At 35.0% G+C, this 18,782-nt stretch overlaps 1 protein-coding gene across 9 annotated transcripts in view; it reads left to right on the forward strand.

Annotated features, from left to right (window-relative positions):
* Nucleotides 1-16,628, forward strand: part of LOC149805532 (leucine-rich repeat-containing protein 9-like) — a 148,193-nt gene extending 131,565 nt beyond the window's left edge. For all 9 annotated transcript variants that reach the window (XM_089950137.1, XM_089950139.1, XM_089950145.1 and 6 more), the window contains one exon: nt 10,526-16,628. In XM_089950137.1, coding sequence (XP_089806263.1) covers nt 10,526-10,556 — 31 coding nt within the window. In that variant the 3' untranslated portion in view covers nt 10,557-16,628. The remainder of the gene's footprint in view (nt 1-10,525) is intronic.
* The last annotated feature ends 2,154 nt before the right edge of the window (nt 16,629-18,782 follow it).

Below are 18,782 nucleotides of genomic sequence, written 5' to 3' on the forward strand. Positions count from 1 at the left end.
GAATCATTATGACTCAGTGTATTGTCAGTTAGATGAAAAAGGAAGAGTTGTATATATCATAGTTCATTGAAAAATTCACCTGCATATTTTGTTTCCTTCACAAGATTTCATCGTCTTACACTTAGCAGGCTGTCAATATTTTTCCCTTGAATCACTTTTTATTTTGTGATGAATGGAGACTGTGTTCTCTGTATCAGGATTAGAATGTGACAAAACACGCATGCTGGGCCAGCGAAAAAGTTCACACTTCAGTTTTCCTGTGACTGGGGTTTTTAGGTAGCTGACTGCTGTCCAATACTCCTCCAAGCTAAGTTCACCCCAGGGAGGAATTTCCTGAATTGGACTTCAGATATTTTGCTTAGCTTCTTATTTCTTTGCCAATTCTGTATTAGTATTGGGAGAAAGTACATGTTTGAGTGTTCTGACATGATTTGAACAAATAAATATGAGACCTGTCCTTGAATATTCCTTTTAAAAAATGTATAAGGAATTAAATGAGAACAAAAAATAATCTTACTCAAGCATTTCTGCCAAAATCAGTTTTTGGTCAATCTTTCTTTTTTATCTCACATCTGCCAAAGGTCAGCTGACTTTTAATGCAAGACCACTTTTACTTTTGATCCATGAGTTCTAATAACACATCAGAAAGGATCCTGCATTTGATCTTGAACTCCCCAGATTGCAACAGTAAGGTAATCAATTACAAACTTGTTGTGCACAACTGTTTACTTTCTTAATTCAGTTACACAACCATGCATAATTGCACTAGTCATTGCACTGCTATACCAGTTGTGGTCCCCAGTAGACTGGTTTTGTCTGGTTTCTCTTTGTGGATAAAATGCATTTTATTTATTTTTTTTCAAATTAAAAAAATCTTATTTTTTAAAAACATTACATTTCAACTAGTAAATGTTACATGTGGTGGATGGCCATTAAAAGGTTGTTTTTGTGCTGCCATCAGTAGAATCACATGTATGGTTCAATCCATTGTGATAACCAAGGACAACTTAAAAGTTGCTTCCTTGCAAAAAAAGGCTTTACTCAAGACAGTATTTAATTGTGTAAAAAGTGGAATTAAAGGTAGATTGGTGTCTAAAACACAAAATTATGCACAAAGCTAATTATTAAAATGTTCCATTTGGATAATATACATTTTGTTTCTTTGTGTGGTGCGTATGTTTGCTTGAGATATCACAACTGTAATACTTGATGGGGATGTAAAAGGATACAAGACATTATTTATTCATTATTGGCTTAATCTAAGTGAAATAAAGTACTAAACATGTGAAAAATAAAATGTCGTAAAATATGCCTTGGTTTCAGTCAAGAATCTATGATTCTTTTTTAACATGTGTGTTCAAGTTTTGGGAAATTCGTTTGCCAAAAAAACAAACAAGAAGTTCAGAATTGAAAACAGAGAAATTAAATTTATTTGTCCCAAATATTTTCTTAAGTTTGAATTTGTAAGGTTTGAATTTTTACAGGATTGACTGTAATTTTGTGGTAAAATGAATGTAAATGTATTTGTATCTGTTTGAATTAACTTAAAGTAATTTGTTTAAAAATTAAATGGACACTTGTGCCAGTATCGTATTGGTGTATAACCTGTATCTAACAGTGAACAACATAGACCCAGGAGCAGAAATAGTTTTCAACTAATCACAAATGACATTACTTTTGAAAGCTTATTTCTGATTGGCTCATAGTGGAAACTCAATCTTGCATAAAGTTCAGAGAGTTATGATCTCTACTCTAGATATACCATTACATAATGCACTGACAGGTCAGGGTCCATGCTGTTTGCTGTATGACAGATTTCATGCAAACTGCTTAGACCTAGATCTTCTGGCAAAGTATGCAACAGCAGGCTGTGGTTTCTGCTATTACCGACTGGAAGTTGTAGATGGGCAAGTAGGTTATGTCATCATGAAACAGCATATCTGGACCTGCTTTATTGACAGAAAGGAGTTTATTTTAGTACAGCTTATTAGCTCATATTTATTTCACTTGTATTAGTTCTGAGATATTAAAATAATTCACCTGTTATTGCTGTTGTTTTCATAAAGCTTTAGACAGCTTTTTGTTGGTTCAGATCTGGTCATACATTTAACATTATTAGTGCTGTCTTTACTGATTTATAACTGCACCCAACTGCAAACATAATAGACCTTGATCAGTAATATTATGTGATAGTAGAAGTCAAGCTGCAAACTGGAAAGACCCAGATCTACCATCACATAATGCACTAGCAGATCTGGGTCTGTGCAGTTTGCTACGAATAATTAGTAGAACAGACAAAAAAGACTCTGATCTGTAGGTGCATTATGCTATGGCAGATGAGGATCTTTGTTGTTTGCAGTTTGACTCTACCTATAAGCTTATATATATATATATATATACTTTTTACAGCTGTGTGTATATTGTATCTGTGTAAATATGATATTCAAGTTCTTGTCAGAATGTAATTGCAAGCACATCTGTAGATATTAACTTGCTCCTTAAGCAGTTACAAAACTAGCCACGGTATTGTAGGCTCAACATCGCCAAGGGTATGATGTGGTCCAATAACTTACAATGAAGCAAGGGCCCCAAGTGGCTGAGTGGTCTAAAGCACTCTTCGTTACGGATCACTGCCATCTCACCTCTGTCTGCATGGGTTCAAGTCTCGGATTCGGCTAATGTGGGTATGGGAGAAAGCTTGCCAGTAGCTTCTCGTGGGTCGGTGGTTCTTTCCGTGGTTTTCCTGAGTTCTTCCTCCAATATTAATACTGGCCGCCATGCATAGCCTATCGAGTGCTGAAAAATGGAGTTAAACCCTACAATAACAACAACAATGGAGCAAATAAAACTATTGTAAAAGTCAGAGAGAACAATTGAGTAAAAATCGGTTACCTAAATAGAATTACATTTTTGTTCAGGAAGTTTGGCTTATTAGAATGTTATTAAATTGACAAGAGGAAAATTATTTGATATGTCTACTGTAACAATTCATTGTCATGAATCTTCATAAACTGTTTTATGACCCAAAGCATTGGTAGAGCATGTAGTAGTAGTGGTAGAGTAGTGCCCCTTGTCCATCTGCCCACATACCAAATATATATATTCAAGTTTCCTGGAGGATGGATGGGTGAACAAATTGAACAAAAATCTTGAAAATAATGAAACAAGCAAATATTGAACAGCATATATATACTACCAGCCTAATAGGTATACCAAATTTTATAGAGATATCTTAATAGTTTTGGAGATTTGCCCTGGAAATCAAAGAATTGATAGCAGATGACTGGATGGGTAGATAAAGAGACCAAAAAATGAAACTTGAGAATAGTGAAATGCAAAAGGTACACCATGACCACTAGTCGGATATGTATTGCAAAAGGTACATCAGGACCACTAGTCATATCTGTATTGCAAAAGGTACACCAGGACCACTAGTCGGATATGTATTGCAAAAGGTACATCAGGACCACTAGTCATATCTGTATTGCACAAGGTACATCATGACCACAAGTCGGATATGTATTGCACAAGGTACATCAGGACCACAAGTCATATCTGTATTGCAAAAGGTACATCATGACCACTAGTCGGATATGTATTGCAAAAGGTACATCAGGACCACTAGTCAGATATGTATTGCAAAAGGTACATCAGGACCACTAGTCAGATATATATTGCAAAAGGTACATCAGGACCATTAGTTGTATCTGTGTTGCAAAAGGTACATCAGGATCATTAGTCATATCTGTATTGCAAAAGGTACGTCAGGACCACTAGTCATATCTGTATTGCAAAAGGTACATCGAGACCACTAGTCGGATATGTATTGCAAAAGATACATCAGGACCACTAGTCAGATATGTATTGCAAAAGATACATCAGGACCACTAGTCAGATATGTATTGCAAAAGGTACATCAGGACTACTAGTCGGATATGTATTGCAAAAGGTACATCAGGACCACTAGTCATACCTGTATTGCACAAGGTACATCATGACCACAAGTCGGATATGTATTGTACAAGGTACATCAGGACCACTAGTCATATCTGTATTGCAAAAGGTACATCATGACCACTAGTCAGATATGTATTGCAAAAGGTACATCAGGACCACTAGTCAGATATGTATTGCAAAAGGTACATCAGGACCATTAGTTGTATCTGTGTTGCAAAAGGTACATCAGGACCATTAGTCATATCTGTATTGCAAAAGGTACGTCAGGACCACTAGTCATATATGTATTGCGAAAGGTACATCAAGACCACTAGTTGGATATGTATTGCAAAAGATACATCAGGACCACTAGTCAGATATGTATTGCAAAAGGTACATCAGGACCACTAGTCAGATATGTATTGCAAAAGGTACATCAGGACCACTAGTCATATCTGTATTGCACAAGGTACATCATGACCACAAGTCGGATATGTATTGCACAAGGTACATCAGGACCACTAGTCGGATATGTATTGCAAAAGGTACATCAGGACCACTAGTCATATCTGTATTGCACAAGGTACATCATGACCACAAGTCGGATATGTATTGCACAAGGTACATCAGGACCACAAGTCATATCTGTATTGCAAAAGGTACATCATGACCACAAGCTGGATATGTATTGCAAAAGGCACATCATGACCACTAGTCGGATATGTATTGCAAAAGGTACATCAGGACCACTAGTCAGATATGTATTGCAAAAGGTACATCAGGACCACTAGTCGGATATATATTGCAAAAGGTACATCAGGACCATTAGTTGTATCTGTGTTGCAAAAGGTACATCAGGATCATTAGTCATATCTGTATTGCAAAAGGTACGTCAGGACCACTAGTCATATCTGTATTGCAAAAGGTACATTGAGACCACTAGTCGGATATGTATTGCAAAAGATACATCAGGACCACTAGTCAGATATGTATTGCAAAAGGTACATCAGGACTACTAGTCGGATATGTATTGCAAAAGGTACATCAGGACCACTAGTCATACCTGTATTGCACAAAGTACATCATGACCACAAGTCGGATATGTATTGCAAAAGGTACATCAGGACCACTAGTCAGATATGTATTGCAAAAGGTACATCAGGACCATTAGTTGTATCTGTGTTGCAAAAGGTACATCAGGATCATTAGTCATATCTGTATTGCAAAAGGTACGTCAGGACCACTAGTCATATCTGTATTGCAAAAGGTACATTGAGACCACTAGTCGGATATGTATTGCAAAAGATACATCAGGACCACTAGTCAGATATGTATTGCAAAAGGTACATCAGGACTACTAGTCGGATATGTATTGCAAAAGGTACATCAGGACCACTAGTCATACCTGTATTGCACAAAGTACATCATGACCACAAGTCGGATATGTATTGCACAAGGTACATCAGGACCACTAGTCATATCTGTATTGCAAAAGGTACATCATGACCACTAGTCGGATATGTATTGCAAAAGGTACATCAGGACCACTAGTCAGATATGTATTGCAAAAGGTACATCAGGACCATTAGTTGTATCTGTGTTGCAAAAGGTACATCAGGACCATTAGTCATATCTGTATTGCAAAAGGTACGTCAGGACCACTAGTCATATATGTATTGCGAGAGGTACATCAAGACCACTAGTTGGATATGTATTGCAAAAGATACATCAGGACCACTAGTCAGATATGTATTGCAAAAGGTACATCAGGACCACTAGTCAGATATGTATTGCAAAAGGTACATCAGGACCACTAGTCATATCTGTATTGCACAAGGTACATCATGACCACAAGTCGGATATGTATTGCACAAGGTACATCAGGACCACTAGTCATATCTGTATTGCAAAAGGTACATCAGGACCACTAGTCGGATATGTATTGCAAAAGGCACATCAGGACCACTAGTCGGATAGGTATTGCAAAAGGTACATCAGGATCATTAGTTGTATCTGTGTTGCAAAAGGTACATCAGGACCATTAGTCATATCTGTATTGCAAAAGGTACGTCAGGACCACTAGTCATATATGTATTGCAAAAGGTACATCAAGACCACTAGTCGGATATGTATTGCAAAAGATACATCAGGACCGCTAGTCAGATATGTATTGCAAAAGATACATCAGGACCACTAGTCAGATATGTATTGCAAAAGGTACATCAGGACTACTAGTCGGATATGTACTGCAAAAGGTACATCAGGACCATTAGTCGGATATGTATTGCAAAAGATACATCAGGACCACTAGTCAGATATGTATTGCACAAGGTACATCAAGACCACTAGTCGGATATGTATTGCAAAAGATACATCAGGACCACTTGTCAGATATGTATTGCAAAAGGTACATCAGGACCACTAGTCGGATATGTATTGCAAAAGATACATCAGGACCACTTGTCAGATATGTATTGCAAAAGGTACATCAGGACCACTAGTCGGATATGTATTGCAAAAGGTACATCAGGACCATTAGTCATATCTGTATTGCAAAAGGTACATCAGGACCACTAGTCATATATATATTGCAAAAGGTACATTAAGACCACTAGTCAGATATGTATTGCAAAAGATACATCAGGACCACTAGTCATATCTGTATTGCACAAGGTACATCAGGACCACTAGTTGGATATGTATTGCAAAAGGTACATCAGGACCACTAGTCAGATATGTATTGCAAAAGGTACATCAGGACCATTAGTCATATCTGTATTGTAAAAGGTACATCAGGACCATTAGTCATATCTGTATTGCAAAAGGTACATCATGACCATTAGTCAGATATGTATTGCAAAAGGTACATCAGGACCACTAGTCATATCTGTATCGCAAAAGGTACATCAGGACCATTAGTTGTATCTGTGTTGCAAGCTTCATAGGGATGCCTTGAATGGTTTAGAGTAATTCATTATACAGGTATAAAAAGACCAGGAAAGACAGACAGACAGATGTACTGATAGGTATTTCTCTTTCATATTACATCCCTGGTGATAAAAATAGCATTCTTGACAAGTGACATAGTAGATCACAGGTTCTAAATATGCAGTATGATTTGTTTTGGTTTTTATTTCTTCTGTTACATAATTCTACATGGAATAGGTTTTGGATCTTGCATGATAATAGCATGCATCATATTACGCTGACTCGAAGATGGTAGGATCCTTGCTTTTCGCACCCATATAGTTAATTATGGCCTGGCTCCTAACAGTTGCATGTACCACTTTGCAGTGTACCACTGTCCAACCTGCTTATTTTTGTTTACACCTGTATAAATATGCATGAAGAATGAGATTTTGGAAATAAACCATGCTTATTACATGCAAAGATGTCTTCCTGACAGAAACATGTTTCCCTAAACTGCCATCTTTTTTATTGACTCAAATGTGCATTATTGTTTTTCATTATTTTTTTCATTAGGAGAGCAACAAAATTATACCATGCCCTACAACATTTGTGTGGGGATGCTGAAAGAGTATGGTAGCTTGTCACTAGTGCTTGAAATTGTTTTAATAATGGTAACAAAAAGCAAAGAAAGAAGTTGTACACAGTGCTGTTGATCAAGGATTGCTATTTTAATTGCAAAGATAGACCAAATATTGCCTGCACCATAATGAAACCAAATAGTCTGACAGCTACTGCAGATTTTCAAACAGCATATTTTCATAATTTGTAATAATGTTAAATAGTACACAAAATGTTTGGGACACCAAATAAATTCTTCTTAAAGCCAACAAAGTTAGAATATAAACTAAGAAATGTTTTACCTGTAAATCAAAACAAGTTGATTGGGTAGTCAACAATCTAGTCATGAAATGTTTTAATTACAGTACCTGAATTATCATGTGGATTAAATGAAAGTGTTGTCAGTAGACAGTAATTTAAATAATAAAAAAATTTCCCACTACACATGACCAATCAGTTTCCTAAACAATGTGAATGGCACCCTTGCTAAAGTAGTAATAAATGAGATAAAAACTTTCAGTTTAAGAGAGCTGACAGAATAAATTAATCACATTGATAACTGTAAACTCAATGACCAGCATTACATCAAGCCAGATAATTGTAAAAACAATGATCAAAATTACATGGAACCAAATAGTTGTAAAATCAATGATCAGCATTCCCTCGAGCCAACATATGATTACAGGCTTCTTTTATATTTATCTCTGCAGAGCATACAATGCAATTCAAAGCAATGAACTCGTGTCATATAAAGTGTTATTATCTTTGTTATGCTTGCTTAATTTTATCTTTGCTTTTCCTTCACCAGTAAACTAAATTGGGTTTGTATTTATTTCTGATTAAGCGGTCAGTTTTTCCTAAATGTATGTTTCATGAGTTCTTGTAGTCTGCATTATATTCAATAGTATATTTTCCCCTTCATAACCTCATTTTGGATGTATTCAGTTTGGTCTTCATACCTATAAATGGCATCCAGATAATGGTATTCTGCAGTTTAATTCCTGAATGAGTCAGAGTTATTTGCTCCATTGGTTATTTAGGGCACTGACTGCTATATTTGGAACTTTTTTTGTCAAGATAATTGTCACATTTTTTTTAAAAGAAAATATAGCTTACTTTTAAGATTGTTCAGATGTAAGATAATATGAATAGATGCATATTATCTCAGTGATAGATCCTTTTGTCAAAGACAATATTTATGGTATGAAACAATATTGCTATTAGAACTGGGTCTTCATCATAGACAAAGATTCCACAAGAACTTGACACCAATGGCAGTACTGTACATATACATAATGAACAATCATACCTTTACAAGCAAAACAGAGAAAAAAGAACCCCAGAAATACAACTTGAATTATCTATTTGTAAAAGAACTTTGAAGCATATCATACAAGTCATCTTTTATAGCAGACAAGGATGTAATGCAACCTGGTTTGCCTACCTAGATACAGAATTTGCTGGGCTCATCGATACACAGTCGTGACAATAAAGATATTGTTTTCCCAGAAATTTGGGCCCAACTTGCAAATACTCAGTGTTACATGAATTATCCAGACAGAGAGAAAACTAATTGTTTTGTAGTGTCCGTATCTTTGGGTCACTGGTGGTAATGGCAAATAATTTAGTGGGTTCCTTCCAAAGATTTAAGTTGTACAAATTGGGGTCAGCTTATAAAAACAGGCATTCTAAAAATCATAGTCTTTAAAGCCAAATATTAAAATCAAGCTGTGAAGTTAGTGACAAATGATGATTATCAGATACCTAAATGTGTGTGATTTAGATATTAGGAAATAAATTTGACCTCTAAGCCAGTGTATAAGGTAAATGTATGAAGCATCTGTATAAATAATACTAGTATAGTTACCTCTTTACGTGGCAGATTTCATGGTAAGATTAATGTCAACTTATTAAATGGCCATAGTGAAATCATTATTATTGCATATTTTAACAATGAGTTTGACTTGTATGCAAGTATATACAAGATGTATATTGAAAATATCATGCATATCTCATTTGTTATTACAGTTTTCCTAAGATTTCATTAGTTTTCACAATAGACTTCTTTGAAATCTCAGTCTACCATCATGAGATTTTAATGCCATGTATGCTACGCAAGTTGACATTATAAAGATTTAATGATTTCCGATAGCTCGTATCATTTTTATTTGGGTGTGTGTATGCCATTGATGACAAGTGTATGCCAAGATTTACAATTTATATTCACATGTAAGTCCAGCCACAAACAACATAGAACCTCATTTGTGATTATATAATATGCCAGAAAATCAGGATCTATGTTGTTTGTTCTACTGATTAATACTAACAAACTGCATAGTCCCAGATCTGCCAGTATATTATGTGAAGACAGATCTGGTTCTGTGCAGCTAGACTTGACTTTAAAGTGAGTGTATAGCCCAGTCTTCTGATATGTCACATTGACTGGTTTCAGTAATGGAATAGGGGCCCTGAGTGGCTGAGTGGTCTAAAGCACTCTCCGTTACGGATCACTGCCATCTCACCTCTGTCTGCACCGGTTCGAGTCTTGGATTCAGCCAATGTGGGTATGTGAGAAAGCTTGCCAGTAGCTTCTCGTGGGTTGGTGGTTCTTTCCGGGGTTTTTCCGGGTTCTTCCTCCACCATTAATACTGGCCGCTATGTATAGCCTATTGTATGCTGAAAAATTGCATTAAACCCCACAACAACAACAACAACAGTAATGGAATAACAGGCATGTTGACTCAAAAGACCATAGTCCTCATTGCCATGAATTAACTCTGACCAAACTGAAAAGTATTTTTTACAAGGTACATGTTGAAAGTATGGCCATTGGATGTATAGTAATTAATTTGTCTCTGGCTCATATTGTACATGTATTTTTTTTAAAAGGTTATATATACATACATACATACATATATATATATATATATATATATATATATATATATATATATATATATATATATATATATATATATACACACACACACACACATGAATTATTTAGTTACTTTTCTGTCATGTACAGTACTTGATAGTCATGCTTTCTTTTCCATTACAGAATGAACAACACACGCAACAACAAGAGGTAATTCCTTTCCTGAGTGGAAAAGTATGTATACTGTATTCATTTCTGGATCAACTAAAATCTTGCCAGGTGTGATTCAGACCACAGCTTTAAAGAGAAATGGCCACATTCCAACCACAGCTTTAAAGAGAAATGGCCACATTCCAACCACAGAGAAATGGCTTGATATAGTTGTTTTATCTGGATATGTGAATCAGCACATTTGATCCACACTTATAAACTCCCTCCATATGATACTGCCTTTGTGCCTTAAATAAACTTGGTGGATGAGATTAAAATATACAGTAATGTATCTTACATTATTAAATACTTTCTTTGACACTGCATACCCAATATAGTAAAACCTGGCTTGAGAAACCTCTGGTACAAGAGAACACACATCTTGAAGGTGAACTTTGTTATTACACAGTATGTTTTTATGACTCCCATGAATAGTGTTGTGAAGAGAGAGTACTACTATTTAGGAGTGTTGTACAGAGAGAGTTCAGTATTTTTAAGAAATGTTCTGAGAGTGCACTGTACTATTTAGAAGTGTTGTACTGACACTTCTATTTAGAGGTGTTGTTCTGACAGAACAGTACTATTTAGAAGTATTGTACTAACAGAGCACTGTACTATCTAGAAGTGTTGTTCTGAGAGATCACTGTTCTAGTGCTGTACTATTTAGAAGTGTTGTACTGAGAGAGCACTCTATTATTTAGAAGTGTTATACTTAGAGTTCACTGTACTATTTAGAAGTGTTCTACTGAAAGATCACTGTACTATTTAGAAGTGTTTTACTGAGAGAACACTGTACTATTTAGAAGTGTTGTACTGAGAGAGCACTCTATTATTTAGAAGTGTTATACAGAGAGTGCACTGTACTATTTAGAAGTGTTCTACTGAAAGATCACTGTACTATTTAGAAGTGTTGTACTGAGAGAACACTGTACTATTTAGAAGTGTTGTACTGAAAGATCACTATACTATTTAGAAGTGTTGTAACAAAATATCACTCTACTATTTAGAAGTGTTGTAATGAGAGAACACTGTACTATTTAGAAGAGAGAGATTGAGATGTCAGTCTCATTGCCTTTTCAATTTTCCTATAGTGTGAAATTTTGCTGATAGGAAGAGTAATTTTATGTGCTTTTTGATGGTGAAGTCATTCATTTGATATACATCTGGTTATTAGAGTAGAGAGTCTGTTAACATTAAAAATTACAATATACATGATGTCAAAGATTTTACCCTTATCATTCCAATATTGTTTTTGTCTCAAAGAAAATAGCCCTTTTGTCATTGTATCAGAGTTTATAAATAGTATTTGTCATATAGCTCGCTTTCCAGTCTGGTAGAGTTAATAAGCACCATGTCATGTGATCATTCAGTGTTTTGTCATGCAGCACATTGGTGCTACATCTGTTTGTATTTAAGACAAGAGCTGCATTAAATATGTTTGATGGGAAAGAGAGAAAGAAGTTGGAAAATGTTGAGTTATATACTGTATATACTCACTTATAAGTCAAGTCTAACTACAACAACATTGACCCTACCTACTATCACATTAAGTACTGGTAGGTCATAGTTATGTTATCTGTTATACTGATTACTCCTAACAAACTGCATAGGCACCAATCTGCCAGCACATTATATGGCAGTAGATTTGGCTCTTTGCAGGTTACAGCTGGACTAAAGTTACAAGAGAGTAAGTTACCTTGTCAACATAATCCTATTGGTACCATTGTTTTTTTATTAAATTTATTAAAACTCTAAATATTTTCAAGTATGAAACAAGGTTTGTGTATTTTGTATTAAAAAGATACTCTTTATATACACTTGTACCTCTGTATGTAAATCAGTAGTCACCTTATTTAGAAATATAAAGCTAATTTTATGCAGCCATAGTTTCTTGTCTCAATCTCATTGACACTATGGAAAATGTCAAAAAGGTCACTGCTATTAAGGAATCACCTGTCTTTAAAGATCATTTATTCAGTGTCCCTTACACCATGTCACTGTACAAATTACATTTCTGTTTAGCAGTCTGGGTTTTCTATCACTTAATTAATACTTTGAAAAATATGGATAATAATTGTTCAAAGTGTTAATCAGGGCTTTTAACTCATTCTTAAGCATGAAAATTTGCAATTTTTTAATAAGACAGACATCTTATGTATCATTGCATGACTTTATCAAGAGTTGTAATTAATATTGTAAAAAAATTTGAGGGTACAAAACATTCAAGTTGAATCAGTCTATTTCATTACCAAGCACAGTATTTCCCTTTACCCTGATTTTTAATTTGACCCCCAGTTGTGATACCAGAGTTTGTTTTTTACTCAATCTGACCCCTAGTTTTGACACCAATGAGATTTTTTACTCTCAGCCTTGCACCCTAGGGGATACACTGCAAGCATTTCTAGCATTCTGGATTTTCTGATTTTCTGTTTAGTGAAGACACACAGGAGGCTTCAAATTTTCAAGTAAATCAGGTTTGTATCCTGTAACTATACTTTTAGAAAGTGTTTTCTGTGATTAATTTGCCAAGTTCACAGGCACTCTGATTATGTTGTTAATATATTCTTTTATTACTATTAATATCTTCTGTTCATACATGTGATATAATTTACTGTTTTAGCTTGAAAATCCTTTTAAAGTAATTTGATGTTTAGTTTTTCTTTTATCATGCTATCATTGATATTCAGAAAGGATATGTAGGAGACTTTGTATTTGTTCAGTCCACAAACTTTTCTTTAAAACAGTCATCTATATTTACATGTATAATTATTTTAACCAAATAATTTCATTTCATTCCATAGTTATTTGCAATTATTTCTTGAATTTATATGAATTGTTCATTCATAATACTCAGAATGGGTATTAATGATTTAAGTTCATTTTAGATACATATGATATAATCATGAAATAGAATTTATGGTCGATTAATAATAAAATTTCCTGGATATATGTATTTTGGTGTGTCCCTACTCTGTCTGTTGAAGTATTGTATTCATTGTCTTTCTGATTATCCATGCTAGCTATTGTGCTAGTTGCACATAATTTGCAAAGATGCTCCCAGGGTGTGCAGTTCTGTGATTCGTGCAAAAATCTTAAGAATTCACATACTTGGAAAGTGTCGATGCTTGAGAATTCATGCAAATTAGTTGAAAGTTATGCATATGAACCTGTATATTATGCAGTATACAAATTTTTTCAAATGTTCATCCGTAAAGTGCATATTGCGATGTACTTCAAGCCAATAGGATTGTTGACGCACTTGTCACGACATGTATTTTTTTTGTAACTGTTTACACATCTCATTTCTTCAGGTTGACATGACTGGTAGTTAAACTAAATTTGATTGGCACATTGGGCCTGTAACAAGCATTCTGTCATAGTTTGAACTGTGCATCAAGGAAGTTTTACAAATGTGTGTTTATAATACGGGTTATCTAGAAGACCCAAGATGGCTGATTCCCATCATAATTCGTCTTTAGAAGACATTTTCATTTGGTAAATGTTAGATTATTGGAGCTGGAAAGTGTTAATGTTACCAGTGAGTCTGATGTACATGCTAGATGGACAAAAAATGGCAAGCCAGTCAGCACCATATTTCAGCAGTATTTTGAAATTAAATTTAGAAAAGGCAGACAAACAGCAGAATTAAATTACAGAAAATTTAAAAGTAAAGTGCAATTTTCATTTCTTTTCTCACAGTTTAGCCCAGCTAGTTCGTGTATTACAAGGTTACAAAAAATCTAATAAATATAAATCTAACAGTTAAATTAAGCAGTAAAGATATTTATTTGATCAAAATACCTCTGTTTGAACATGTGGACTATGGCATTAATGGACCAAAAATCATAATAGAGCATTATGGAACAGTAAATCAGGCATAGTCTCTAGGGTGCTAATTCCAGAAAGTTAAACTTTGGCAGAGCTTTTGATAGTGAAAAATCTTATTTTTGGAGCAGAAGTATCCAAAAAAACATTAATTTTGAGTTTTGGAAAAGTGTTCATAACAACCATCAGGAACAGCCTTCAAACTTGTTCCAGCTGGCTAAGCTAACTATTTATATGTCCCTTCCAACAACAGACTGTGAAAGCAGTACAGAATGATATTCATACACAGAAAAGACAAGAGATTACACTCAGAAACAATCAACAGATAAATGTTTATATAACTAGAGGCAAGATGTTTTATAAATATTTTAATTTCAATAATAGTCTTACAGAGTGGAGCAGGAAGAAAGAGTGATGGATATTGAAGTGTTATGTAAATATTGAGCTGCTTTCTCCCTTTCATTATTGTTCTACCCCACCCTTTATTTTTATGACAAGGGGGAAATCCCCCCTTATCATAAAATCCTGGGAGCATCTCTGAATTTGCCATAAATGTGTGATGAATCACATGTTTAATTAACATAAGCACATTATTATATTATTTTCGTCTCTGTTTATTATTTTATTTGAATGTATATGGGAGTGGAAGATACATTTATATCTAAAACCATACTGTAATGGTGGTGCTATACAGTTTCGCATTTTGCATAGGGTTAGGATTTTAAAGAAAAAGAATTTCCCCAGCTTTCCTCACTGGTTATACTGGCTATTTAAAAAAGACCTTGTATATCTTAGGTATAATGCAAAGAACCTTTAATTCCCTTTATTTTGGTGTATGATTGATGGGTATACTATGGGTTATAGAGTATACAGCTTGGCCTTACTTCAAATGTGCACCTTTCAAAAAAGTGCTAGCTCTACTTGGTCATTTTCACTTCCTGAACTTCAGAGGTAAATTGTATAAAAAAGAGCTGATAACTTTTTTTACATTTTATATATTTGGTAATTCATTCATTGCACTTTCAGAAGCTGGTATTGTCTAGTCTGGCAAAATTTATTTTCCGTATTTTAATAGCTGCTATGTATAGTGTACTTTAGACTAACTCAGACTCATTTTTTAACACAAGGGAGCAGTCATTTTAGTTAGCAGTGTGCTTCAATCATGTAAAATTTCCAAAAGTACAATATCCAAAAGAAATATCATCCACATTACATTAATGTAGCATAGAGGTATGCAAACATTCTCTCCACTGTGCATGTTTTAAATGCAAACTACTTCACCTTACATACGTCACTCTCTCAAAAGTACATATTATCTGGTGAGCGCCACCAATAACATTTTCAGCTGGTGAATATCAGTAGAGTTGTCCTCCCTGGTCCAACCAGCAGAGTAGAGTTATATGCCTGGCTAGAGGTCTCCTAAAGATCCTTGCATACATAATTACCTGAGTATAAAGCACTTCCAACTGGAAACATCATGGACCCTGACAGAGTTGCCATCATATAATGTTCTGGCAGATTGAGGTCTTTGTAGTTCACTTATAGTCACATGCAGAACTTGATCCGCTGTCTGCTTGTGTATTATGTACCGGGAGATGTAGGTCTATTTTGTTGACAGTTGAATGTACATTATACCTAAGTATACATGATAACTTTTTAAGGTTAGATCTACAAACCTGCTGCCATCACTATCTATCCGATACCTGTATGTTGATATATATATATATATATATATATATATATATATATATATATATATATATATATATATATATATATATATATGTATATATCGGTTTGGATGTGTGTATGGTGTACATGTGTATATCCATCTATCTGTCTACCTATCTATTTATTTAAAACAAATGATAGTGTATAGATACCTTGTTGAACCATTGATAATTCATACCACACTTCAGATAGGGTATACCCAAGTGTGCTATCATATAAAACAACTGCAGATCTGCTTTATACATGAACACATCTTATGTGCTTTGTCTGTGATTGTGGAAAACACAGCATCAAAGATATTAATAAACTGTCATTTTTATTTAGATTAGTGTATCTTCATGTGAAGATGATGTTTATATTGAGACAATTCAAAAGTGTTTCAGTCAACAGCCATTTTCTCGGCTACACTATTCATGTGGTGCAATGAACCCAAAAGGAAGCCCTCCAGCATCCAGTATAACAAAAACAGTTGTTTTATCTGGTTTTCATGTCAAATAAAGTTGCTTGTTTTTAAATATTATTCATCTGTGTGATATTTTATTTCTCTTACATAGCTAATAATGTCTTAAAGATGTTGTTAAAACCAACAGAAACCAACAAGCGAAAAACAAACCGAACAAGAATGTTCCATGAAGGCATTAAGAAGCATTGGGGTTTGCTTGTCAATTCATAAGTCAGAGAGACGTAGTAGAGCATCAGATGCCTAGTCCAAGTGTCTCAGGTATGATAACTTTCCAGGACAGCTGGAGCTGGGTTACTTTGATCTAGTCAATATTGTCTTGAAAGTACCATTAATACCAGCGAAACCAAATAGTCCACAAGTCTTTCCATGCATCCATCCCAAATTAGTTCACCAGCATGATTTCTAATGGGTGGCCTAAGTAAACCTGTAGCACTCAATATTGGAGAGATAGTTAATATAATCAACAATCATTCACAATTTAGTTTTGTAACTTGCTTAACTTGTTTGTATAACTGCTAAATAGATAGATACTCATAATTTTAATGTGTCATGCAGTGCAATCTGATATTCCTATGTCCTGTTAAGGAAACAAGGCAAAGTTTTAAGAAAGCATTATGTCAATTTTGGCAAGTCATGCAAAATTATTCTGAATAATCACACTTATAAATCTTCTTACAATAATACAATTAGAAGACCACAGCATCCATTCGTTTGGCATCATGCCTTTAAGTTGCCCACACAATGAACATTAGATCCAAGTGTAATGTTTTATCATGCGGATATTAACTTTAAATTTTGACTTAACATCTCAAATTTGTGGTTTAGTATCTCGAAATTTCAACTCAAAACATTGTATAACTTTGAACTGTATCAAAAACTTTGAAGTAACTCTCTTGAAAATTCGAGACACTAACTTGAGAAATAACATTGTAAAATAACACATACTAACTTGATGGATATGATATCAAAATGTAAGCTTGGTATGTTGAACTTACTGCAACTAAATGTTTTGATTTTAAATTGAAATTCCAGTTAGAGTAGAAACAATAAATCAATCTACTTGGCCCTATTGCTCCTTTTGTGTCGTATCGATCTATTGTAATAAGTGTCTTAGCCTTAAGGAGGTCAACAATAGTAATTTTCTGGAGTTAAACTAACTTTTGTGTTATTTTTAATGAAACACTGGAACAATATTAGTCTGCTTATATGATCTGTCAGTTACTTACCTCACACTCAAATAACACACTCTATCTATCCTTTAATTTCCTATGTGTATGTGTGAAATATACTTGGATCGTCTTACGCATCACACCTATCGTTGGCTCATGTTATGTTGCAGTCATTTTGACTTCAGGAAAGGACGAGGGACCACAGACAAGGTGTTTGCAGCTAGTCAACTCCATGAGAAATGCCAGGAACAGAACTTCAACCTGATTGCACAAATAATCAAGCTGAGAAAAGCCTTTGACCATCAATCATGGAGGCATTTGAAAGATCATGGCAGAATTTGGTTCCACACAGAAATAGATAGTGATGGTTTGGCAGTTCCATGACTGCATGTTCACTTGTGTCATGGACGACGGCGAGTCATCTGAACCATTCCCAGAAACAAATGGGGTTATGTGGTGACCCCTAACCTCTTCAGTATGATGTTCTCTGCCATGCCTTCTGTGACCATGATACTGTACTAAGATCAACATTAGATACCCGACGGGCAGATGGTAAGCACTTCAACCTGAGGAGTCTACAAAGAAAGAACGTTACAGGAAGTGACTATTGGTAGTCTCTTGTTTGCTGATGACTGTTCCATGAAAGCTAAATCTGAGTCTGACATGTAACACGGTATGGACCATTTCCCTTCAGCTGAAGATCAAGAAGACAGAAGTGTTAAACCTAACCTGAACCAAGAAAGCCTACTATCACTTTAAATGGCCAAACCCTCGTGGCAGGTGGATAAGTTCGCCTATCTCGGCAGCACACTGTCACATGCAGTCCACATTGATAATGAAACCAACACCAGAATTGCTAAAGCAAGCGTGACCTTTGGGACACTTCATGCAAATTTGTTTGGAACTCCAGAGATCAGTAAAGTCATCGTATTCCGACGCAACTGTTTGCTTGCAAAAGCTGGACACTGTACACACGCCATGCCAAGTTGCTGAAGAATTTTCACATGGACTCCCTCGGCAAACTGATGAGGTTAAGATGGCA

Source organism: Sinohyriopsis cumingii, chromosome 2 (genome assembly GCF_028554795.1).
Source record: "Sinohyriopsis cumingii isolate HCF-2022 chromosome 2, ASM2855479v2, whole genome shotgun sequence".
NCBI lineage: Eukaryota > Metazoa > Mollusca > Bivalvia > Unionida > Unionidae > Sinohyriopsis > Sinohyriopsis cumingii.